This window comes from Sylvia atricapilla, chromosome 6 (genome assembly GCF_009819655.1).
Source record: "Sylvia atricapilla isolate bSylAtr1 chromosome 6, bSylAtr1.pri, whole genome shotgun sequence".
NCBI classification, from domain to species: Eukaryota; Metazoa; Chordata; class Aves; order Passeriformes; family Sylviidae; genus Sylvia; species Sylvia atricapilla.
Genome location: NC_089145.1, coordinates 6,405,420 through 6,431,022, shown reverse-complemented (window position 1 = coordinate 6,431,022; position 25,603 = coordinate 6,405,420). Strand labels below are relative to the sequence as shown.

The 25,603-nt window shown below is 41.6% G+C and overlaps 1 protein-coding gene across 2 annotated transcripts in view; it reads right to left on the bottom strand.

The window, feature by feature from the left end:
• The window catches only part of NAV2 (neuron navigator 2), a 211,122-nt gene that overhangs the window by 95,661 nt on the left and 89,858 nt on the right, over positions 1 to 25,603 (bottom strand). For both annotated transcript variants that reach the window (XM_066320538.1, XM_066320539.1), the window contains 4 exons: positions 10,431 to 11,532; positions 6,693 to 6,805; positions 3,227 to 3,335; positions 506 to 901 (listed from right to left, as the gene is read on the bottom strand). In XM_066320538.1, the coding sequence (XP_066176635.1) occupies positions 506 to 901; positions 3,227 to 3,335; positions 6,693 to 6,805; positions 10,431 to 11,532 (1,720 nt within the window). The remainder of the gene's footprint in view (positions 1 to 505; positions 902 to 3,226; positions 3,336 to 6,692; positions 6,806 to 10,430; positions 11,533 to 25,603) is intronic.

Below are 25,603 nucleotides of genomic sequence, written 5' to 3'. Positions count from 1 at the left end.
GGAATTGGACAATCAAACCCCAATATGCAAATGGGTCAAAACTTATAAAAATCTAATACTTTGTGACTGGCCAGCCATTTTGTGACCATTCTAAATCCACCTTGGGTGTAGCCTTGCTCAGGCTCTTTTCCTGCTCAAGCTGTATCCTGGAGGCCTTTCACTAAATATCTATTTTACTCTCTAGCTCTGTCCATCTCTGTTCCAGGTCAGCCTTCCCAAGGCACCAAAACCAGTAGAACGTCTTTATCGCTGGCTTTTATTTCTCGAAATAATCGCAGAAACACTCGGCGAGAAGAGAGAGGAAGAGAAGGGAGGAAGAGAAGGGAGGAAGAGAGGGGAGGAAGAGAGGGGAGGAAGAGAAGGGAAGAGAAGGGAAGAGAAGGGAAGAGAAGGGAAGAGAAGGGAAGAGAAGGGAAGAGAAGGGAAGAGAAGGGAAGAGAAGGGAAGAGAAGGGAAGAGAAGGGAAGAGAAGGGAAGAATGGCGCCCAGCGAGGCATTCACTCACCCGCTGGTGATGTCGTCGGCCCGGATGTTCTTGCCCAGCACGTCGCCGTCGCTCATGTACCCGGTGGCATCCATGGCGATGCCCTCCAGGTCCACGTCGTCGCCGGCCTTGTCGGCGATGTCCAGGTGGCAGACGGTGCTGCCGCGCGCGGCCAGCTGCCGGCGGAGCGGTGCCGGGTACAGGTAGCGGCCGGCGCCCGGCTCAGCGCTGACGAAGCGGCTGGCGTTGGCCCTTGGAGGGTACCCATTGCCCAGGGAGGGCGCGTCGCCCGCCTGCAGCCGCGGGCTGGACTGGCCCAGCCGCCACGACAGTGGCGTGGGCCGCCCCGTCAGGCTGAGGATGCTGCGGCCGCTGATCTCCGTGGTGACGTTGGTGTCGAAGGTGGTCTCCAGCGTGCTTGGAAAGGAGAAACACACTGCCTTAGGATATGCTCTGGCCTCAGGTAGGGGCAAGATCACTCCGAATTTGTAATCAGAAAACTATCATTAAACTATCAAAACAGAATTCCACGTGAATTTTTTTTCCAAACGTTCTATCGTGATTTAACAAGGCTCTAGCACAAGCTTTATTTTCATAATCTGGTGGGGAAATATAAAGAATGCTTATTAATGTCTATGTATTTAGCTTTAATGTGTTTCAGATCCTGCACTGTGCTAGTGCATAACTCTAAATTCCACATGGAGTGTTAACCGTCTTCACCTTTTGGTCAGAGAAAACAATCCCTCTGGGTCTGAAACAGCCTACAGCCTCAGGCCTACAGCCTACAGCCTCAGGGCCCGAAAAGCATAAACAAAAGTGAATTGGGGGGGAGCAAACTGAGGTAAATTACTTCATTACCTAAAGCTGTAATTAGAGAATTAACTCCTGATATGTAAACGGACCAAACTTAAAATTGTCAGAAAAACTCATGACTGTTGTCCTTCTTGGGTATAGCCTCTGGAAAGCTTCTGACTGCCCAAGGGGCACCTCTTTGAAGGCTTTAATAAATACCCACTTTATTCTCCTAATCTAGTCTAGCCTCTGTTTCAGGTAGCCACTCCAAGGCATCAGATGCACCGGACCAAATGTGGCTATTACATGGAATGCTGTGAGATTCCAGGTGCTTCCAAGGCCCTGAACGCTCACCAAGTTACCGACAATTTACTGCTGCAACATCCAGGGTGATCCTTTCTTTTTACTTTTCAGGTCCTTCCCCCATGTTCCCAAAGAGACTCTTGCTCCCAGGCCACCAGGTGCTCTAAACACACCTCAGAAGACTTAAGCAGGAACTTTTAAATGGATTATCCACAGTATCAAAGTATGACTTTCTCATCTTCAAGCACATATAACAGCAAGGGAGTGGGATAATATGCTGACTAAAGGAAAACCTCCTGAAGTACTACTTTTCTGATGTAGCCACTTTTATTATCCGCATTCATGAAAATTCTAACTCTAAAGATGTGCCCAGCGCCAGGATGGAAGCTATTTCTACACTATGGAGAGAATTAAATGAAAAGTAAGAAGAGCAAAAAAAAATTATTTTTTCAAAATATATTTTCTATATCAACAAACCAATAATGATGACTTGCTTTGAAGATGTTCAAACCCAAATTAGAAAAAACCAATAAATTACTCATATATTCATGAGTTATGTATATCTTTAAAATTATTGGTAATATTCTTATATGACACCCTAAAAATGGGATTATACCATGAGTTTTCAGGTGATGTGTACAGATTGTAAGACTACACCCTGAATACTCACAGCTGAGTTGCAGCTAATTTGTTTGCAGCTAATTCATAGCTGCAACTTGTCTTACCCACACAAACTCCTCTTTTCCTTTCCTGCTCAACTAAGTGCCACTTTTTTTAAATTTATTGTAGATATTAGTAAAAATAAACAGCATTGTACCATTCCCAATGTTACATATAAGCAAAAATCTCTATATTCTCTGGTTATAGTAATTAAACCATGAAGGGATGTCACATTAATTGAAACTTGCAAAGAAAAATGGCTTTGGGAGTCCATCTTTGCAAGGTCTGCTTCAGCTTTAGATACAAAGCCAAAATGCAAAGAGTTCCTCCAATAAACTCAGTTAGGGTTGGGGTACATAAGGCCCCAAGCATTAGGGGCCAAACAGCTTATTCTCTCAAACTTCCTGTTCAACACGTGAAAGACCTAACTCATATAACGTTTAAGTCTAATAGCAATCTTTGCTTATTTACAGCATATCTTAAATAATGTTGAAGATTTCCAAATACTGCTTTACAAAGAAAAAGCAGTTACATTCAGGGGATAACTAACTATATAAGAAAAATTTGTTTGTCCGAAGTTTGGTCAGGAATTTAAGTTATGCACTTGATAATGTAGGTCAAGCACAGTTCACCTCTTATTTAAACAAAATATTACACACAGGGGGAGAGAGGTGTAATGCACTGAAGTAAGAAGAAACATTTTAAACTGTAACTTATATTCAAACACCACCTCACACATTTGACAAGAAGTGACTATCCTTGACCTTTGAGCCAATACAAATACCATCCCATCAATTCCTCATCATGCCCTCCCAATAACCAGCCAACATTATTCAAACTCTGTGCATTAAAGACAAAAATTTCAAGATCAGCACCTCTCACTGTCAGTGTTCACAATTTTTCTAAGGATGCAACCCAGCCAGATGTAAGGTAAGAGCAGAGTGGTTTCCATTTTCCATTTTCTCAGAGCCACAGTGGTGCCCTCACCTGTGTGTGACCTGGGTTCCCCGCAGACTGGACATGGTTTCCTCCAGGTTCTGCCGAAGGTCAGCGATGTTCTTCACAGTTCGCAGCCGCCGCGTCTCCGGATCCTCCCCTGCAGGGAAAACAAACCACCAGTAAGGCCCAGGCAGGGGACAGCACAGAACTGAGCTGCCGCCTGTGCCTGAACCTGACTCCAATGAGCTTTTCTTCTGACTTTCTAAGCTGGTTAGGATTGAGATCCTGTTCCCCTCGGCAGGCACCTGCCCGCATCACATCCTGACTGAAATGAGCTCTGCAGGGTTACCCTCATTGCACAGGCTGCCTTTGAGATGTTGCTGTACTGTCATTTCCCATATGACCCAGTTTAAATTCTGGTTCACTTTCAACCTCATTAGAACACACACTCCATCAATACCACCCTTTCCATCTCATATATGGACACAATTAACATGAACCTGACACAGGCAATTGCTCCAGTGCTGTGTTTTCACTAGATCTTTTTTGTCTTACAATAACTGCTTTCTATAAACTAAGCCGTGCTGATTGGGGGGGTGGGTGCTCCATGCTGAGTGATGCTCCAGGTAAAATAACAAAAGGTTATTGTTTGCTTGCCAACATCACAGCACAGTTACTGTTCCTAAAATGTGCTACATGACACAAAGTTGCGGGATGACTTAATTTTCATGGCACTTAGAAATTTTCTTCTTTAAATACTTGGTTCTAAAACACACTCGTGTCCCGCTCTTTAAAAGTGGAGTTTCTGTACACAAAGAAAAAGGTCTTCCAACTGCCTCAACATAATTTCATTTTATCAAATTAATAATTTAATTAGTGCTTCAGCATGATTTATTTACATGCTCTCAGCTGTCATTTCAGAAATGCTTTGGTTGCTACCTCAGCTGAGCTTTATAGAGTTAAATCCTCTAAGAGGCTGAAGAGTAGTGAATTTCTAGTAGTGCCAGTGTATTCTTTATAAGCTGAAAGCTGGAACAGAAAACCTCCAAAAAACTGTCACAAAGCTTCTGTGGGGCACAGAAGGAAATTATTTCACTCTAAAGGGTTTACAACTCATGACTAAAGAAAATACTACAGTAAATGTAAAACATTTCACGTTTTGTATCAGCCTTCTCTGTAAAAGTGATGCATTTCTGAGCTGCCAGGATGCTGGGCACTCACACAATTGCTAGTTTAGATGGATATCTATGTATTACCCACATCACAACTGGGAAGAACCAGATAACAAAGCTGTTGTTGGAACTTTTGACACTCTCTCCCTTTGAATTTCACGTTTCTAGAAGATGCCAGGTTGGTGGCACAGAAAAAACCACTCACACACTGTTGCCTGTAAAACGCAGCAGTGCTACAAACTAGTGACCAAAGTGCTTAGTGCCTGTGTGAGCATTTTTCTTTTAATCACTCTCTGCTCCCTGGGAAATCATTTCCCTGAGTTACAATTCACTTAAGCCAGAGGGTCAAACAATTATGGTCTGGCTGGACTGGAAACATCCACCTAACAAGACTGATTACTTTAGCCAGTGGGTCTCTGGGACAGAAAACATTTTCTATACTCACGGATCTACAAATTTTTCTAGTAAAAACCATAAAATATTTATAGGCCTTTAGCTTAACAAAGGTCACAGTGGTTTTTTACAGATCATTTCTCTCATAGATGTGAAGGCAAATGGTAGGTAGCTTCTTAGGAAAACACACAGGAGACAAACTAAACCAATTTCTTCTGAGATCACTCTTATGCCTAAATTGATACCAAATTTTCACTTAAATTACATTCCACTGCTTGAATCACAACTACACTCGAAAGACAGATATTGGATTGTTGGCCCCTGGAGCTTAATTGTGAAATCATTCAGCTCCTCATGAGCAGACAGCATCTTTAAACAATTCTGCTTCCATTTTCCCCTACCTATGCTCTCTTTTGTTTTATATGTGCTTTTAAATGAACAGCATCAATAGCTGCAATGCAGGGAGAGGAGACAACTCTGCCTTATTTCTTCTAATTCATCTGGGCTGAGGGACTATTTTGTTCAGGTTGCTCTGTTTCCCCCAAGGCCCCTTCATGGATGCTGCTGTCTGGTCTGGCTGTGCACAGCTGGGGTTTGCATCTCCCTTCGTTTGAGGCTGGCAGCTGTCTTCCGCCTCTGGATCCCAAAACTTACATATTCTAGTTGAGTAATAGCCTCTAGTTACATAACATCTGTCATTAAAGACTGAAGACTTTTTGTCTCAGTTTGCAGGCTGAAATACATCCAGCCCAGCCAATATGATGATTAAGAGGTAATGCTGAAAAAGTTTAAGCAGCTGGACACTGTGTTTCTTACTTGTGACTCTCATATTTAAATATGAACCCAAAAATGTCCTCAAGGATTTTATTGCTTGTGCCTTTTCTCTGCCTTTTAAGTACTTAATCCACCTATGTATAAATTGTACACACAGATATAGTCCCTTAGGCATTCCTGCAGCCCTTTTCCTCACCAGTGACTCTGCCTCTCACCTTTGCCATCAGCACACAGTTATAAAGGCAGCACTGACAGAATATGCAATGCAGTATGAAATTAATCTCACTGTGAGACTTTTGGCCAAGTCACTTTTCCAGAGAGGGCTTCAAATCCCTCATTTGAAACCAAAGATTTGGTTTCAAATTCCCCATTAAACTGGGGGACACCAGGACTAAGCAGATGGAAAAAACCTGAGATATTCTACAGATGAGATATCCTGCAATAGCCCACAGTAACTAAAGTCAAAGGTATTGCTGAAATGGAGGAGATCAGACTGTGACTTCAAAATCACATTTTAGACCACATTAGTAGAATCTAGTAGATTCTAACAATATGGTTGCTGAAAATCCCTTTGTTATACTTATAAGCTTATTTTTTTTCTAAATATTTTATACTTCTTACAGTAGCAGGAATTCTAGATAAATATACCAGCTACTTTCTAATTTAGACTGCTCATTTTCTAGCCACAACCAGTTTCAACTTCTGTATGCTGGACACAATAGAGTGTGGATTTTGGTGCCCCATTGCTGCAAAGGCTCAAATTTCTCAAATTGATGAGATTCATGTGAGTGATACTGAGGTTCCTCCAAACCAAAACGTCAAGGAAATGAACACAATCTCTTCTGTAAGCTCCAAAATGAAGTTTTTAAAACGAAACAATGCATATTAAATGCTTGGGAATACTTAGAATCCTTAGAGTAGTTTAATCCTTAAAAATGCTGCACATCTCCAAGAAAAACACTAAGCAGGCTGAATTCCTGGTGATTTCAAGAAATTTGGGGAGCACACTTGTGCTGAACTTAATTTAAATTATTGACACCTGGTTTTCATTGCTGAAGAGCTGAAAGAAATATAGTTATTAAGAGCTAAAGCATTAGGAATAAAATCAGCTTGCTCTAGCCCATTTTTATTGAATCAGACCACGGTCAGTAATGAGTCATGCTGCCAAGACTCACCTGAGAGGTCCTCGAGGGCAGGCTGGGCAGTTTTGACATAAAGAGCAGAATCCATGCTGACCCCTCCTGTGCTGGCCTCGGCTGTCACGTTCCCCTCATTGTCTGTCTGAGATCTGGAAAGCAAAACAAAACAGGGATGTGCACCCACTCTCCAGCCAAAGTATCTCCAATACAACAGCAAGACGAGTGCACCTGCCATCAGCCACTCTGTCCCACTCTCCAGAACAGACCAGCAGACTGATTTTACATAATTCATTAGTCCCATGTTGAATTATGTCCTAGAAATGGAAACAAGCACTCAGCTGTAAAAAATAAAAAATTCATAGTCGAAGATAGGCTTCACAGCTCCTCAGATGGGGGTCTTAAAACACTTGGATTTCCAGATATATTTTAATTATCAATAACATCAGTTGTTGTGGCTAATCTGATCCTCTCCAATAAAGTGTGTATTGCATGAAGATAAATCAGGCAGCATTTGATGGCATGTCACACTCCTGCTAGGCTCCCTTCAACATCACTTCCATTTTAAAAGAAATGACTGGGCAAAACCAAATTCAAACTCCAATTTATTGTCCAATATTATGGCTGCCAGGAAATCAAAGGTGATGTAAGGATCTGTTGTCAGATTTCACTAAAATACTGTGACTCAATTCACTTTACTAATTGTGCTGTGTTCTGCTTATAGAGCCACACCAACACACAGCTGGAAGTTCTCCTGCCCCAAGGGTAAGTGCAGTAAGAAAGTGGGGATACAGTGAGGAATTATTATTGCAATACTCCTAATTTCACCTGACTCTTGCAGCAGGATGCTCTGCCTGGAGTGAGGATAGAACAACTGGAACAATGCCCTATTTTACAGAGCTGTCTGTGGCAGAAGGAGAAGGGGCTTCCTGCTGCTTTTGGTGTTGAATAAGGCTGAAACCAGCCTGACTCATCAACCCCAAAGTTCAACCTCCTGACAGGGAGGTGAAGATGTGGCAGACCTGGCAAAGGACCTGATAAAGGACCCAACAGTGATACCACTGATAACTGGAGATGCTGGGCTGACACAGCTGGCCAGGACACACAGGACTGATGGTCACTGTGACCTATGAAAGCCCAATCCCACTCTTTAATGGCAAGGCCTTCTAACACACCCCTCCTTGAGTGGGGACATCCTGGACAGGGAGGAAAAGAGATGTTCCCACAGTCATTGCTATGGGTGAGTAACATCTACTGAATAATTGCTTTTAATATAACTTTAACGTAATTCCTTTGGCATTGTTTCCAAAATAGTGAATTATACTATGCTAGTAATCACAGCTGCCTTTACCATGCAGTAAATAATTCTGATTGAGAACTATTAGTCTAATCATTATCAAAACAAATCACTTATTTTCATTTAAATATATTTGGTTTCCCATCCTTAATCCTACAGGACAGTTGTGTTATATGAAGGTCAATTACACCTATATAATCCTTTAGACATGAACAAAGTTGACAAAGTCTGGTGCTAAGTCTGGATCCAGCTGCACCCAGACTCCTCTCTGAGAAGGAATTTAGAAAGCAACGGGGCCTTTTCTGCACCTCCTGACTAAAGAGGAAGGCTTCTTTAATAAACTTTGTCTGAAGCTCCCATTCTGCCCGTGACAACCCTATACAAAATGCAGGACAATTTCTTATGCCTTTTGCTTTAAAAAAACCCCATCAAACCCAAACAAAAAGTCTACAGGCAGCTGATAAAGTAACCTTAAATGATGTCAGAAAACACCTGAGCCTTCTACTGCAGTGCATTAACAAGTGCATTTTGCAGATTGAAATAATGTCTGGATAGTAAATACAATAATGTGCTATGTTTGCCTTGCAAACCAATATGATCTGACTTTTCTCTTTCCTTTTAAAGCTAACATGATTACAGAGTTACTTTTTTCCTCCAGTGCTGAAAACTAAACAGTATTTTTCAATTTGCCAGCTGCCAGCAGGTAGTTTTCATTCCTGGTTTTGGTAAAAGGTCAGGTAAATACTGTGCGGAGTCTATCAGTATGTTTAGATTATAGAAATTGTATGGATTGCATCTGCTTTCACATTTTAGATGATATCTGTGTTCAGACTAAGATCAATACCAACAAGGAGGGGACACTGTAGTAATAAATTTAACAACATTTCTCCAAAGGTTTCTGTTTTCCAGGTGCCTTGGCATTTAATTCCATACAGGGAGAATCCTCAAAGGGGCCAGAACACTCAAGTGTTGCTCTTCCCATTCTGCATTCCTACATAGGCCTTTGGCATCCCTCTCCTTCAGGTTCATTCCACTGTCATTCACTCTTACTTACAAAATGTGATCAACCATTTTTTATGCTACATCTGCCAAGAGAGCCAAGCCTAAAGAATGTGTACAGTAGAGCTGAAAAAACCATGGGGAAGGGCAACCAAAATGAATAAAGATCATGAACAAAATCTTCACAAGTGAAAACTAAAGAGGTTAGGATACCTTAGCCTAGAAAGGACACATCTTAAGCAAGCAAAGGAGGTGAGAGGGGTCTTTCAGATCATAAGCAGCAAGAAGATGATGAAGACAGAACAAACACTTGCATCCTCTTCCTACGAAAGACACTAAAAGCAGTGTCAAAAAACCCCCATGAGATGGCTGTCCAAACCAAAAATCCCATCCTCTGACTGAGAAACTTGTGTCCCAGTCATACTGTGTCTTTAATAATCTCTGCTACTGATTTCTCTCCTTATTTCCCTACTATCCCTAGGGTACTTCCCTATGTATCCTCTACTGTCACTGTCAAACAGAAGGTGCTTCAAACAGAAAATGGGACTAGACAGAGGATAGCTGTGACTTCATTTGGCTGCCCTTTTCCTTATCTTGGGGTTAACACATACAGTACCACAGACTTCTTGTCTGGCCTTACTTAAACAAAAGGATTTTTATTTTCATTTATTTATTTTTTTTCGAATTTCCAATTCCTGCTTATAGTGAGGCAGCTCCACCACAGTCAGCCACAACAAAGACCCATGAGTGTGTCTTGGCATTGTTACAGCTTTCAAAGCTATAAAACAAACCTGATGCACCTTCTTGTACCCTTTGGAAGAGCAGCACCTGGTCATGGAGCTTGTCATGTTTCCTGCCAGTAGAGCTGGATACAACCATTATTCCCCCTCCTGTCTGTCAGAATTCTGGAAACCTGGATTTTGGGATTTTAGTATACAGTCATATAGGTGTGTCAAAATGGAAGATTTTGGGCATTAGAGTCCAAGTCCTTCTTCTTCATGGGTTTAGGTGATTTTATGTAGTTGGGTGAAAAAGGTCTGCATTGTGGGCCTTGGATGGTCATTATTGGGTCAAAAGTATAAATAATATGGGTGTCACCTCATTATTGGGTAATTAGTGCTGAAATAAACTTGGAAAGAGTTAGAAGCACTCCATTTTACCTCGTTTCTATAACTTGCTAGTTAGAGCTCACAGCTTATCAGCCTGTAAACAGATAAGAAGTAATAAACATCCCAAGTCCCAACTCGAAACCTACATTTCCCATGTATTATTCATCCCGACCTTGGCAAGGAAAAAAATGAAGCCAGAGCTGCCACACCCATCTACCACGACTTCTCATACCGCCTTCACCATCAGTTTTTGCGAAGACGCACGGATTGCCCACACTCTTGAAGCAATAAACTTCTCCACGGAGCAGCATTCACACGGAAATGTCCAGAAGGACCCTCCCGGTGACCCTACTCCCGCGGCGCACGCCGTACCTGTACATGAAGGGCGCGACAGTGGCGGTGTTGGGGTGGCTGTACTGCTGCTGGGGCTGAGGTAGCTGCACGCTCACGGTGTTGCTGCCTGTGGTGTGGGTGCTCACCGCAGGGCCGCCCACAGCCTGGCTGCTGCTGCTGCCGTGGAGGCCCCCGGCGCCCTTCCCCTCGGAGGAAGCCAGGCTGGAGGAGGAGCTGGAATGACGGCTGTCCAGCTGGGACTTCTGATGGGAGAGCCCCGAGCCGGCTTTGCCGCCACGGCTCCTCTCGCCTTCCTTTGCGGGAACAGGGGCACTTGAGGATTTCCCTGCGCTGTTTTTCATTCCTGGTTTTGGTATTCCACTGTGCGAAGGGGCAGAGGCCTCCTTCTTGGCACTGTTCAGCTTCCCTCCTTTAGGGATAAAGCTTGCGATCTTGGAGGACTTTTTTGGCATCTCTGTTGTTGTTGTTAGTGCTGTCTGTTCTTCTTTAGGTTCCTCCTTCAGGTCCAGCTTCTCGGTGATGGACGTTCTCTTTGTAATGTCTTTACTTTTATCCTTTTCCTTCTCTTTTTGTTTCTCTTTCTCCTTCTCGTTACCCTTCGGAGAACTTTTCTTATTAGTCAGCGCGCGGCTGAAAGTCCTTTGTGCAATTCCCTTGAGTGCAATTTTGGGGCTGCTGGACATGGATCCCGGGTTGTTGACATTCTGATTGGTGGCATCGATCTCTTCACTCTCCTCAAAGCTGAGCAGCGCCTCCAGTTTCTCACAGCTGTTGTCCCGAGAGCCTGGACACTCCAGCGTGGTCCCCCCTGCTTTGGAACCCCCTTTGCTGTTGAAGAGTTTTAGCTTTTCCAGCATGGATTTCTGGCTGTTGGGAGCTGTTTTGGCGATTTCTGAGGGCGGCTTTGGAGGCTCCACTGCCGGCTGCTTCGTGGATAACATGGAAGACGTCGCTGTGTGCTTGGCACTGAGGGACTTGCTGCGCCAAGGTTTAATAGCAGAGCTGGGCTGAGGGATGGCTGAGGAGTTATTGCAAGGAACAGCGCTGCCGCAGCTTTGAACTGAGGATGAGACATTTTCATTCATTCCTGTGGGCTGGGAGGCCGTGCTGTCTGCAGGCTCTGGAAGAAAAAACACACAAAGCAACCCAAAAATACAACACGGTAGTAACCTGGTGTTAAGAGTTACCGTGAGATTCTTTCTGTAATGAAACATCAAGGATTTCACACTGATAACATTAAAAAGACACACATCGGTATTTTCAACGCCAGTGAAATTCCAAGAAAATAAAAGCCAGTCTTCTTTTCCTACCCAGCAGAGCAGCAACGAGCTCCTACTGTATAATTTACATTTACTTGCTGTTTCAAGAAAAAGAAGGAAGAAAAAGAATCTCTTCCAATTCAAACCAAAATGTGTTCTGCAATGTGCTCTCCCTTATTAAGTCCACAATACCTTTTCATTAGCAAAAACACAGCACTATTTTGTAACTAAGGGTTCCCTCTGCTTTTGGCAAAATGCTTGCTCTCCAAGTTTGATTCTTAGAAAAACCTCAAACATAAAAAAATGCAGGAGTAAGGAAAAAAGTAAAACTCAAGTCCCTTCAGTTATTGGGGGTGGAGGTGGTAATATCTTCATAATGCAAAGGTAGAAGAAAACTCCATGTACAAAAATAAAACCAGTTGCACCCTTTTGTAAAGAACCTAAATTAAGTATTACCACATATCCTAATACAGCTGTAAGAGAAACTTGTGGCAGTAACTGCACAGCCCTCCCCCACAGAGAAAACGAATCTTGTATTTAGTTAGTTCCTCCTAATGTTATTTGTTCTCATTAAGAAATTAGTTCCGAGCCTAAAGAGAGCTTGAAAAATCACACTCACCTACCAGTGGCCACTTCTCCTCTGAATCAGTTTCTCTTTGCAGAGTTTCCCTTTTGGAGATGTTACTCTCTCAATTATCACAAATATGTTTTCTGTTAAACTGCTCATGTTTCCAATTAAATTTTGTCATCTGTGTCTGTTCGCCTGCCCAGCAGCCTGCTGGGGATTAACGGCTCTTACCTATATTTCCCTGCCCTCTAGCACGAAAGTAAACTGTGTACAGAGCTGCATTTTTTTAATTCAAAAATCAACAGCAGTGGAGAGCGTGCGTTCTCGGCAGCAGGAGCAGCCCTGTGAATCCAGCCCTGTAAATCACGAGCTGCTGCAGCCACACAGGGGCTGTTTTGCTTCACTTTCAGTTGCTCAGTGAAGATACGGCTCTGTTAACCTCCCTCCTCTGATCCAAACCAGATCTACTGAAGATGTAAGTCACATACATCTTCCTGACTTAGCACAGAATCAGGTTTCTCAGAGTATTAGAGACTCCTTAACAATAAACTCAGCCATTTCATTTGGTTATGGACAAAGCGGAATAGCAAGAATTAATGATACTTTAAAAAATATTACTCCAGTCAGAAGGTTTCCAGGACTCTTAACCAGTAACTATTATACTGGCCAGTTTTGCTAGTCCTTTTCCTATGGCAAAGTACCCACATGGAGCTGGAAGGAATCAGGAGCTGGATTACAGACACAGACAGGAATTACGCTGCTTTTAACCTGGTGCCAGCCTGCTGACTTCCAGGGCATCACTCCTGTTTTACTCTAGTACAGAAGGATAATCAAGCCACCAAATATCCCAAACAGTGATGCCATCCAGCCTCTCACTGCTCTGCTCAAGCCTGCTGAATTCAACTCAATGTGTTAAGGAGGACCAAAGAGATAAAGGTGTAGGATTCAAAGAATTTGAGTCACATACATCTTCCTCACTTAGCACAGAATCAGGTTTCTAAGACACTCCTTAACAATACACTTCTCTCACTGCTCTGCTCAAGCCTGCTGAATTCAATCCAATGTGTTAAGGAGGACCAAAGAGATAATGGCATAGGAATCAGAGAATCATTTAGGGTGGAAAAGACAGCCAAGACCAAGTCCAAACATTAACACTGCACTGCCAAGCCCACCACTGAACCATATCCCTAAGCACCACACCTGCACCTTTCTCTGAGCACTTCCAGGCATTCCAACTCTGTGGGAGGAGTCCCAGTGACTCCCAGCGGAAACAGGAGCAGTGACCTGACACAGTGCCCTGACACAGAGAGGAAAGGAAGGAAGGTGACAACCTCTTCACAAGCTGCCAGAAAAGTTCCTCACTCTGCTTTCAAAAGCTGCACCACTGCTCTTTCCCTCATGCCTCTTACCGTACACTGCTGCTTTGTTTTGGTTTTCATTTCCTGAAGTTCTCCTGCTCATCACAGTCCACTTCCCATCCCCAAACCACACCAGGCTCCTTCTGCACATTCATAACAAGCAAGCCTTTGTCTCAGCCTGCCTTCCACAGAAGACGTCCAGCAATGAAGTGAAAATCCCAATTGTGCGTACTGTACGGTTAATTTGTATAAATTATTTTTAAAAATAGTAATAGCCCATCTCAATATTGAGATATTGCTATAGGAACTGGAGATTGACAGTACTTTCAACACTAAGTTCCTAATCCACATGTCTTCTGGCCTCATCATGCTAAACAAATCTCAGCACTAAGAAGAGCCATGCCCTAAAATCATCAGAGCTGTCTGGGATTCATGAACACGCCTAGGATGGATTTACAACCAGGGAGAGACCCAGTGCACTGATCAATATGGGCAGGGAAGCCTTCACCTGCTCAGAAAAACAGGGCTGGAGCAATAGAAGGGTGACACAATGAAAATGTCCACTAAGGTTTCTATCCATAAAGTAGAAAAGCTGGCTGTGCACCCTGTTAGTACAACACAAGCAGGCACAAAAACTCGGCTTGGGGTCAGAGCACGCAGACAACTGAGCAGATTTCTTAGAAAAGGAATCTGCCTTCTCCAACACTTGCTTCACAGCAGCTTGAGAACAATGCAGGCAATGTGTGCATGGGATGAACAAAGCCAGCCTGCATTCCCAAGCGCTCAGAGCCACTCACCTGGGACAAGAGGGACCATGACCTGGCTGAGAAGTCTGGCCCTGTCTCAGACACTGAGCTGGCTGTTAGGTCACTGCAAGGCAGCAAAGGCTACCACATCAAAACAGGGCTCTGAGCAGCTCCACAATGTTCTTCTGGAAGTGAACAGAAGGGGTTGGCTGATTTGGGACCTCAACTACATCCTAAGAGCACAGATGAGTGCTCCAGTTCACAGACCTCTGGGAAAAGACACTTGGCTTTTTTCACTTGGATCGAGTGAAATGGCTTGTTCTCCAAATCCCAGAGCATTGCTCAGAATTTATTTCCCAGCAAAATCTAGAACTTTTTCATTTCTCCTCATTTTTGTTTTTAACGTTTCGTTTTTTAACGAAATCTATTTATTTGTTTATTTATGTTTGGTCGTTGACTAAAATATGTGGTTTTTTCCAGTTTATTTGTTTATGAACATAACGCTCTCTTTGTCCCAATGCCCCCACATACACCCTCCTGTCTGGAAGTGAATTTTGTTTCTGTTGCCAGTGGCGTAGGAGGAGCACAGTGCAGCTCCATTTACAGACATATCAGAGAAACCAAAATTAGGACAATACTATGACTGTAACATTAAAAAATAGAATACATTGCAAGCGTAATGTAATTTTCAGAGTGTCTACTTAACATTTTCTACAAAGTGAATTCTGTGAACACTGGATGCTACACACCTGAAATGACTGAAAAAGATTCACAAAGTCTACAGTTAAACAGCAACACTTTGGGAAAGGAAAGAAGGTACTTCCTTACACAATTGTGGTGGATTTTGATTTGTACTTGGGTCAAATACAGTGAAACTGGAAACTGAACATCCTCAAATGATTTACTACATTGCACCGTGCACAGTTACTGCAAGAAATAAAAGGTTCAACCTAAAACACTCATGAAAAATTGCTCCAGCTTAAGAAAACTTCAGTTTTTCAGATTCTCTGTTTCTTCCTTACAAACAAGTGCTGGCTCTTTTACTCCTCTGGCCAAGTTTGGTAAGCAAAAGGAGTTCTGCTGCCAGAATGTAGCTTCAAATGCTGGGTTTCCTAATGAAGCAGCAACATCAATTCGTGGAGAACGCATCAGCATGCAAAGGGGAAAGTTTCATTCAGCAAAGCATAGACCCTTCTTTCATGAAAAGGGGAGCAGGTTTCATGCATTCAATTAATAAGCTTATTATTTCCCATGTGTTCCTTTGTGTGGGAGGTATTTTCTTTCTTCAGCAACCTGCATTAACTAAAACTGACTATAAAAGAAATGTTTTCAAACCCAAGCTACAGTCTACAATAAATAATGATCACTTTCCTCTTTTCAAAGTCAAATCTTGGCCTGAAATCTATTTTGCTCCTAATGTTCCTGTTAAAAAAGATGTTGGTGGTCCAGTTCCAATGCCAATACACACTGTAGCATGGGTAAATCTGATTTTAGCTGCTCCTGCAAAGACTGAACTTCATCTGCAAACCCACCCGTTTGTGAAGAAGAAAAAAAAAATAATCTGAAGGCTTATGATTTAATTCTTCCACAGAAGTCTTTGAGAGCTTATGTTATAATAAGGTCAGGAGAAAATATATGCAATTTCCCATCATTTGTAATGTTCACTCAAAGTAAGTTTTGATTTGCTATAACTGAAAACTTTCAAAAGCCATCATTGTAAACATGAAAAGCAACACACAGACAAAGGATGTTCTCATAGTTACTCTCCTTAGGAGGGTCAAGAACTTAACAGCATTTTTACCCATTTTGAATGAACAAACTTTTGTTTTTTATTATTTTACAGCTATGGGAAAAGTAAGTTCTTATGAAGAGAAATATCTTTTAGTCCAACCTATAGATTAGATAACAGATTTAAAAGCAAATCCACAGCCAGATTCTCATTTAGGAAATAAAAGCAGCTCTGCTCTATGACATTACAGTGTCAGAACTGCAGAAACCACTGTGGCAGTTTCATCATTTCCCATCTAGAAGAATAAATGGTGAATCTTAACCCTTCCCATCTACCAGAAGATTCTCCTTCAAACCACTGCACATAAAGTCCTACAGAGAAGGACTGTTTTTTTAGCTGAGCTCTTCTCGTCTTCAATGATCATTTATCAAACCCTGGAAAGCATGGAAATGTCTGCATTCCTGCCAGGAGCCAACTATAAAAATCCCAATCTTTCCATAACCCAAACCACGAGCAGGTAGAGCAGAGCATTCCCAACAAGAGCCACCTGGCACACAGCTCTTCCTCAAAATAAGCACAACTCTTGTGGCCCACAGAAACTTCCATTTCCATTTCAATTGTAACACTGGGAGAACTGCAGCTGGCAGGAAGACACCAGCTGAGCTACCAGTTTGGGGTGGGCAAGGCCTCCACCCACAGGATGGCTGGAGCTTTCTGTTCTTGCTTCTATTCTGGACCACAAAAAACCCAACAGAAATTATTTTTCTGAAGCAGATTGCCAGACAGGGAAGTTCTGCATAACCTGAGAAAAGCCTGAATAGAGAATGTTTTTGCTTTGCTGAGGATAAAACCTTAGAATCACAGCTGTAGCTGGAACTGTAGCTGGAAGAGACCTTAAAGATCATCTCCTGCCATGGAAGGGCAGGAGCACCTTCCAGTAGACCAGGTTGCTCAGGACCCTTTCTAACTGAGCAGAATTGTTTCCTTCAACTTCTGCCCACTGATTCTCCCTTTAACAGTGACAAAATTTACTGTAACGCAACACAAAAATTACCTTTACTCTGTGATACTGTTCTCCCATCATATCTACTTCTTTAATCCCAGCGCTGTAAACCCTGTGACTTCAACAGCAGCTCCAGGCATCCACAGAAATGTGTTCTAGCTCTGAAAACCTTCACCAAAGCCTGTGGATAAGTCAAAAACTCAACTTCCACGTTTCTGTAAAGCTGTCTCCATTCACACAGAGCTCCAGCACATGGAACAACGGTTCTGCTGTTGGCTAGTTCACTCAGCCAAGACTCAGCATTTTTGCTGAGGTGAGGGGAAATGAAACTGGAGCACAGGCAGCCCCTTTTCTCATTGTCTCGCCATAACCAACTAAGACATTTGAATTCCTTGTTGTTTTTGTTTATTTACTGTAAAATTCAAAATGCTGTCGACATGAATGCCGAAGAAAGCTTGGAGGGACCTCTATTGACCACATACCAGTTAGATGATCATAAAAATAATGAAACCAAGTTTACTGTGCCATTCAAAGCAAGTTGCACTCTGCATTTTATACTAGACAAATACCATTCTTGTTCATTCTTCTCCCTTTCCTTCTGACTATTTGTACAAGCTAATCCCCCAAGACTTCTCACAACAGATTTATTCAAAAGCATTAATGAATTCCAGGCAGGAAGTTGTTATGGAATCTTTCATTAGATTTTACACTTAGCTGGAGTGGACAACATGTACAGTTAGCAGCCTTGCTCTGACACATCTCTCCTGCAGGCTGTATGAAACAGGCACTGTGAAAACCAGAGCTCTGAGAACTATTGTCCATTTGTACCCAAACCAGCTGACAGACACGCACTGTGATTTATGGTGGGGTCTTCTTCCTTCCAGTTCTCTGGTGCCAGTCACAGATTCTTCAGGGGTAGTTGGTTATAGAACAGGCAAAAAGTTCAGCAGAGAAGCCACAGACAGAAGGGCCCAGGGAGGCTGAACAATGCTCCTCAACCCAAGGAGAAGGGGCTCCTACAGATGTGGTAGAAACCTGCTGGCACGTGGAGAAGTCTGGGATGTAGCCACCACTGCTCTTTGCTTTCCCATGATTTAATAGTGAACCTTTCTTTCCGTGGCCGTTTTTCTGGCACACTGCGCCCAGCAATAAATTTATGAGAAATTGTAAATATTTATTTTAAAAGGAAGCATGTAGACACTGCAAAGGCCATGAAATGCTGGAGCAGCACTTCAGCTGGTATAAATTAACGTGGTTCCACCACCTCCAACGCAGCTATGCAGATGGACACTGGGCAAGAAGCTGCTTCTCAAGGTTGAATTTTACTTCAAAGCTCAGGATTTTTTATCCTCATGAACTGTACTGCTAAGAACATGTCACTGGCTAATTTTTTTTAGGGTATTTCTTTTCCCTGAAACTTTGCTTAAATACACTTTTGGCTTGTTTTACGTATTTCTAAAGCTTATACCAACTATGTTCAAAGTCCTGTGGTCTTGTAAAGCTCCACTTCAGCCAGGCTTTGTCTAGGTAGAAGGGGACATATTTTTAAATGGCAGATTCAGTCAGCTGAACAGTTGTAAAATTAAGCACAAATATGATTCACTGCATACTCATATCTTGTCCTATAAGCATGCCATGCTGCTTGCTATTTCCTGACAGTCTTTAAGCTGTTTGATGGGTACACAGCCAACATAAATATGTCACTGAGGATTTACTAAAATGAGCCAATTTTTTAAAAGCACATTTGATTAGCAAAGTGAAAGAGTGCAAACAATTCCCCAGGATATACACACATCTCAGCTGGCCAAAGATGAGTATTTTGTTTGACACTGATGACTCTTACAAGGGTCACCTTCTGACCCAAGGCAGGAGCCTTATGTCTGGGGAATCTCTCAGCATCAATTCATTTGGTAAATTGGAGAAATAAACTCGAGTCAGTAAGATTTCATTCACTGAGGCTGACTGAAGAGGTGTGCACTGAGAAAGAAGAAACTGAATGACTAAATTGAAAAGCTCAAGCGATCAGCTGTGAAACTGCACTGCAGCAAAAGGAGCAGCAGCAGAATGCAGCTGCACACTTCCCAGTGTGGCACCAAGGGAAAAGAAATGCCATTCAGAAATGCCTCAGGAGTATCACATATGGAATCAGAGGTTTGGAGAATCACAGGACAGAAGACAAAGAACTTAACTACTCCATGCTGTTCAGCAGCAAAATAAGGCATCAGGTGGAGTGCTGTGTCCACCTCCAGCACCCCTCTAAAAGAGACTGGAAAGGGGCCAGCAGAGACCATGAAGACATAAAAGAGATTTATCACATTGAAGAGGTTTATCACAAGAAACCTCTAAGAAAAAGGATGGAGTAGTACATATTGCTTAGTCTACAAGAGAAAAGGCTGAAGGAGACATTTTAAGCCTTCAAATACATGAAGACTGTTATATACAGGACAGAGATCAAGAAAGAGCAAAAATATGCCTCATTTTTAGCCACACAGAATGGCTTTATGTGTATATTTTAAATAGCTATTTTTAAGACCGAATGGACACTGGAAGGGATGTTTAAGAGATGGTCAAGTCCCTGTCATGAGACATTTCAGAACAGGCTTGTGAGCACCTGTTCAGTTGTAGGTGTTTTCTATACAGGTACAGTTGATTTTCATTCAAGAGCTGGAGCGCAGACTCCCCATGTTCTTTACATATGCAATTCTACAAATATATAGTGTAAGCTGCAAGCTAAATTGTTAAAAAAAGTTAAAATTTGAAGCACAGCTCTTCAGAGTTAAAGCCAGGAGCCATATCTGCACTTCAAAGTGATGACTCAACAAAAGAAAGTACCAGGTTTCTCAGCATATCTTTCAGATTACCTCATGGTCCTTCCTTTCTCTCTGTGTTTTCGGGTTTTTTTACTCTTCAATGATCAAATTCGTGATCACTGTACTATATTCAAGGCAAAATAAATCCCCTTAATCATTTGGTAGATACCTTCAATGTATATTATATTTAGAAAACTGGATAGGGTTACTCCAGCACCTGTTTTTGGTACTGCACACAGCAGAACAACAGAAAACACCCACTACTCTGGTAATGGATTCACTGAGACAAATTCTGTACATTTATTTTACATCTGTCAGACTTACAGGGTAAACCCTTGGTCAATAAAACCAGAGCATCTCTTGAATGCCACAACAGAGGAGCACAGAGGCAGCACCCTAAACACTAAGCAGAATATGATGTTTGCTTCATGTCTGGCCTAAATAAAGTAATGGGACATTTTTACAAGGTGGGATGACTGATATTTAAGTAATTATCATATTTTCACACTGTTGAGACAATTACATCTATTTCCCAGTGAAAATTTGAAAGTGCGCACAAACTCGTTTCATATTTTATATACCTATGGCTCTTCAAAAATATAAAATCTTATCTCCTTTTGCAATCCTTTTAATCTTAGTGAATTTGGCACAGTCTTATCAAGTCATAATTTCAAAAGTAAATGTTAGACTCATTCAACATTAGAATAATTTCTTAGCAAATTATTAGATTTATTTCTAAAGAAAAACCTAAAACTAATACTAGCCCCAAGATGGATATAGAACAGGATTGAAAGTAACTATTTCATAAAGTCAAAGCAAGGAAATCTTTTCTGAGTCTATAAGAACACAATTTTCAGTCATGAAGAAAGTTAGAGCAACCTAAAAATTAAGAAAAATAAATGAATGGATAAATAAATAAATAAATTTAACTTACTGTTAATGTTGCACAACCCAACTGTTTCATTCTGTAAAATCACTTCCCATCTTTCTGACATCCATACACTCTTCATCCATAAGCACAGGAATCTTTCAGACTCAGAACTCAACTGAAGTTTCCTAGTCTCAAGTGAGAGTCCCCAGCTAGAAATCCTCAGCCTACAAAGAACACGGCTCAAAATTTCACATTTATGTCCTATCTGTGTGCCACTGGATGCTGCAGTGACTCACTCAGGAGGGAGCACTGGAAAAAAATGACTTTGGGGGTTGGTATGAACTGAACACTGAACCTGAAGTGTTCAAGCACCTGAACGCTTCAGGACTAGCCAGTCTTTGATCAGTAAAAGATGTAATTCAAAATATAGGACTTCTTGTAACAACTGTTATGTAACAACAGAATCACAGGACAGTGGCTGGTTTGGGTTGGAAGGGACCTTAAAGCTCATCCACTTCCACCCCCTTTGCCATGGGCAGGGACACCTTCCACTATCCCAGGTTGCTCCAAGCCCCATCCAGCCTGGCCTTGGACACTTCCAGGGATGGGGCAGCCACAGGAAAACCTGTGCCAGGGCCTTACCACCCCTGCAGTAAAAAAAGTTCTTCCTAAAATCTAATCCAAACCCGCCCTCTGTCAGTATAAAGTCATTCCCCCACATCCTGTCACAGGCTGCCCTTGTCAAACAGCCCATTGTGAAAAGCATCTGTTCAGCCATCCCAGTGACCTTCTGCCAGCATCCAACATCCCAGCTCCCTGCTGCAACTATCCTGATAACTCCTCCTGCACCTGAAGCCATAAAAAGCCCTCTCTTTCCCATTCAGGCTGAATGCTTCTATAAATTGGTAGAAAGAAATTTTTACATGCTCTAAGACAGATTTCTGTCATGCTTGGTAAGTCTCAGAGCTCTTTTTCCCCCACTTCTGGGTTTTGTAGTTCTTACACTGTGACTAGGCACAAAGGCAAAAGCCTGGATTTTGTCTCTCTTTATAATGAATAATTTATTTGAAGTGGAAAAACTGCATGGGGTTAAACAGAAGGTTTCCAGCAAGGAAGTTTGTGCAATGCCACTTGATTATCCTTTACTTGGTACAGGAGCCAAATCCAGTCATTCAGAATATCAAAATATTTCATCTCATTTTACATGAAGCTATAAAAGAAGATTTGTCCTCCATTTTAATGTGCTTTAGTGAAAGATTTTTCATTCAGGAAAACTTTCCAGATCATCTATGTTGATCTTAAAGACAAAAGGGCTCAGTAATTTCTGAGCCAAAACTGGAACCTCTGTATGAACACCAGCTCTGGGCAAATATTAAATTTTGACTCATTATGTCTGATTTAATCTCTTCCAATGGCTAAACACCCTCATTCTTAACATTTCTATCTGTGGTCTTATTTGGGCTAATATCAAATTCCTGAGAAATGGATACCCACACACTATCTACTGAGATAAGGAGGGATTGTTATTACTATAAATGTCACTACAGGTATCTTCTTGCAGGTAATAATGGAAGCTTAGGACATTTCTTTTAGACAAAGAATATAAATGAACTCTTTAAGCACCAAACTGCAAAGGAGATTTTCCAAAGCTCTGTTCATGCAGAGCTCTGTTTCAATGCCCATTTGAATACTAATGAATATCTCAGCCTTCAAGACACTACCCACAAGAACTCTGAGGTTTGAGCTCCTTATGCACATTTCTCGCCTTGCTCCACATGAAGATGAGAGTTTTTCCCCTCAGTTGCTAAAGTAGACTTTTAAAATTGAGTCTGAGGGTTTGACATAATACAAATCTGCCATTTTTAAATGACCTTAAGCAATGCTGAGCTCAAGACAAGCCCAATATCACAAAGAACCAAGGCACAGAAAGTATTGTCATGAATTTTTATATCAATACAGCACTTGAATATGAAACATTTTTATCATCAGGAGTAGAAATTCCAATGGCTCATTTCCAGATTTGGGATTTTCTACTCTTCTGCAAGAGGGCATTTAGAGAAATAAATATGGATTTCCTAGAAAAGCTAACACGAAGACCCTGATTTAACCCTGAAGAGTCTTTCCTGCTAAAACTCTGACAAGATTTGCCATGGCCTCTTGAACCATGCCCTTGAACTTGATGCTCTGACCTCTTGAACCTGATAAATATAACTGCCTACATATAGAGTGCACACATTTTTGGCACTCATGTGGCATGTGTAACCATACACTAGTTTGCTCACTGGAGTGGGGGTGACATTTCCTTGCTAACATTCTACTGATGGTAGTCAGCCCTATTTTGATAACGTGAAGTTAAAAAGTTAAGAGGAAAGAAATTCCTTAACTCGTCCTTCAAAACACCTTAGTATCTCTTCCTATCTTAAACAGTTTATACCTAAGAAAAAATTTACAAGGAGATAGTATTCATAGACATCAAAATGTGGCAACAGTCTAGGTCACAAGAACTCTCTGGAGATATTTCTTCCAACCTTCATCTGAAAGCAGGAGATGAGGATAGCCTGGATAACCTGAGATGAGGTTATCCAGGGCCCTGTCAAGGCAAGTCCTAAATACCTCCAAGCAAGTGAAACCTGACCTCTTCTCTGGACAAACTTCTCCAATGTTTTGTTCCTCTCATAGTGGAGAATTTTGTTCCTATTCCCAGACTTCTGGATTTCCCCTAAACGAATGTGTGCCCTTTGACCTGCCATCACATATCCTTTTGAACATAGTGACTCCCCTCTACATATTAAAAACCAGTTAGTAAATGCACACAGTGTTCAAAGTTAAAAGGGTTTACCCCAAATTTGAAAGAAATAAAATAAAAAGAGTAGGAGAGGAACACTCACTTTTCTTACTCTCCTGCCCATACGGACACTGCTATTAAAAATCATTTATTTCACCTCACTGTCTGAATCTGTTTGCATGTATTCTTGGGTTTTTTCCTTTTTCTGATACTATCTAAGAGAACTCTGACATCAACCTGCCTTCTTTATAAATCTGAGTAATGACCATTTCCTTTGATCTCAAGCAGAAATGGGCTAAGTCTGGTACTACTTTTTTTCTTACTGGTATTTTACCTAACATCCAATCTAAAGGAAAAGTGTAATTTTTCCCACAGACGTCTACTGCCCTCTGTAGGACTATTTTAAATAAAATATTAGGAACAAAGTAGAAGGAAAAAATAAAAAGAAAGCATGTAAGCCAGTCACAGCACCATATCACATCATCAAGATGGTGGAGGTGGCTTATTAAGTTGATGTCTCTTACGGCTTCCTAATGTCATTGATTTTATAGACTTGACACAAGTAATAAGTAGAATATTCCCAGACTTTTGAGACTGCAAAATGCAAACTGAGTGCCTGAAGAACAGTGAAGACAGTGAAGGTACACGAGGGTGTTCAAAACTAGTTCAAAAATTCCCTCCACTTAGCAGAACTGTAAGCTGCTTTCAGAGCACGTCCCAAGAGACTCTCCACTGTGTGCAAGCAAAACACTGACATAAATTCACAAGAAAACCTACTGTATCAAAGTCTTTACTGAAGTTATATGTTCCAATATATTTAAGTTTCATTCTTGATACTACCTAGGATGCAGTTCTGCTCCTCATCGCCGTGGATAAAAAGTAGATTTATGTACTCTAAAATTGTATATGCAAATCAGATATTGGCTATATTTTATGTGGTGATCCTGTTAGACAATTAGAAGGACATGGTAATGTGAAGCCTCAAGGTAACTACTTATTGCACACAGGCATAGAAATGCAATGTTCATTTGCCTCTCTATGCTCCTTAGGAAAGTTTTTGATAATTTAGATGAGTTCAGCAGTGACCATGGGGAAGTGTCTGATGCCTTCCACACCATAGTAGACCTCTGGTGTTCAATGATATTAAAGGACAAGGAAGTAAACCAAAGCTCTTCCTACAAAAGCATGGGCTAAGTAATTCTGACAATTCAGAAGAGAACTAAAAGGTTCCAGTTGTATGAAGGGATTAGGATGACATAAAAATCCCCAAAACTCACAAGCTTAAGTCTTTATTTTCTCACAAAAAAAAAATGCAATTAAGACTTTTTCCTTAAAAAAAAGCCTGCAACACCAATGACACATATAAAAATACCCTGTCTGGAATGTAACTGCAATTATAAATGGCTAATCACTGGGACAATAAATTAAAAAGACATACTGCTTCATGTTATCATTTTATGATGTGAAGAATGAGTGTCCTGAAATTCCTGTGAGTTTGGGTGAATTCCCTATGAGAGGGGAATTCTGCATATAAACTGATGCTTTAACTCCAAAAAGCAAGTTAAAGCTGTCAGGCCCTAACCTCAAAGAAGGTGCTCATAGGACTGAACCAGGTGTCTGAGTGATCCTTACTAGAGAACACTTCTCTCTTCTCTGTATATTGAAAGTGGTGGCAGCCAGCATGTGGAGACTGAGAGAAAAAAAAAAATACTGAGGACACAAGGTCAGCTGCAGGGAAGAGAAGATTTGCATCTCTTTACATGTTCCTTTGCTAAGAGCACGTGTGCACCTCACATCAAACACGGGCATCCATCCAAGAACCTCCGCAGTGGTGCAATCACTTTTGATATTTCACACATCCTTTCCCCAAGTTTCCTAGAAAATCAGTGGTCTCATCAGTTACTGTTTTATAGAATCTTTCAAAAAAAAAATCTAGGTTATTTATTTCCCAGCAGCTCTTCCATGCTCCATTTGCTGTCCTTTTCCTTTCTGATGCATTCAGTTTCAATTAATGCACTTTCATCGCCACAAGACACAGACGACTGACTAACAAGACAATCTG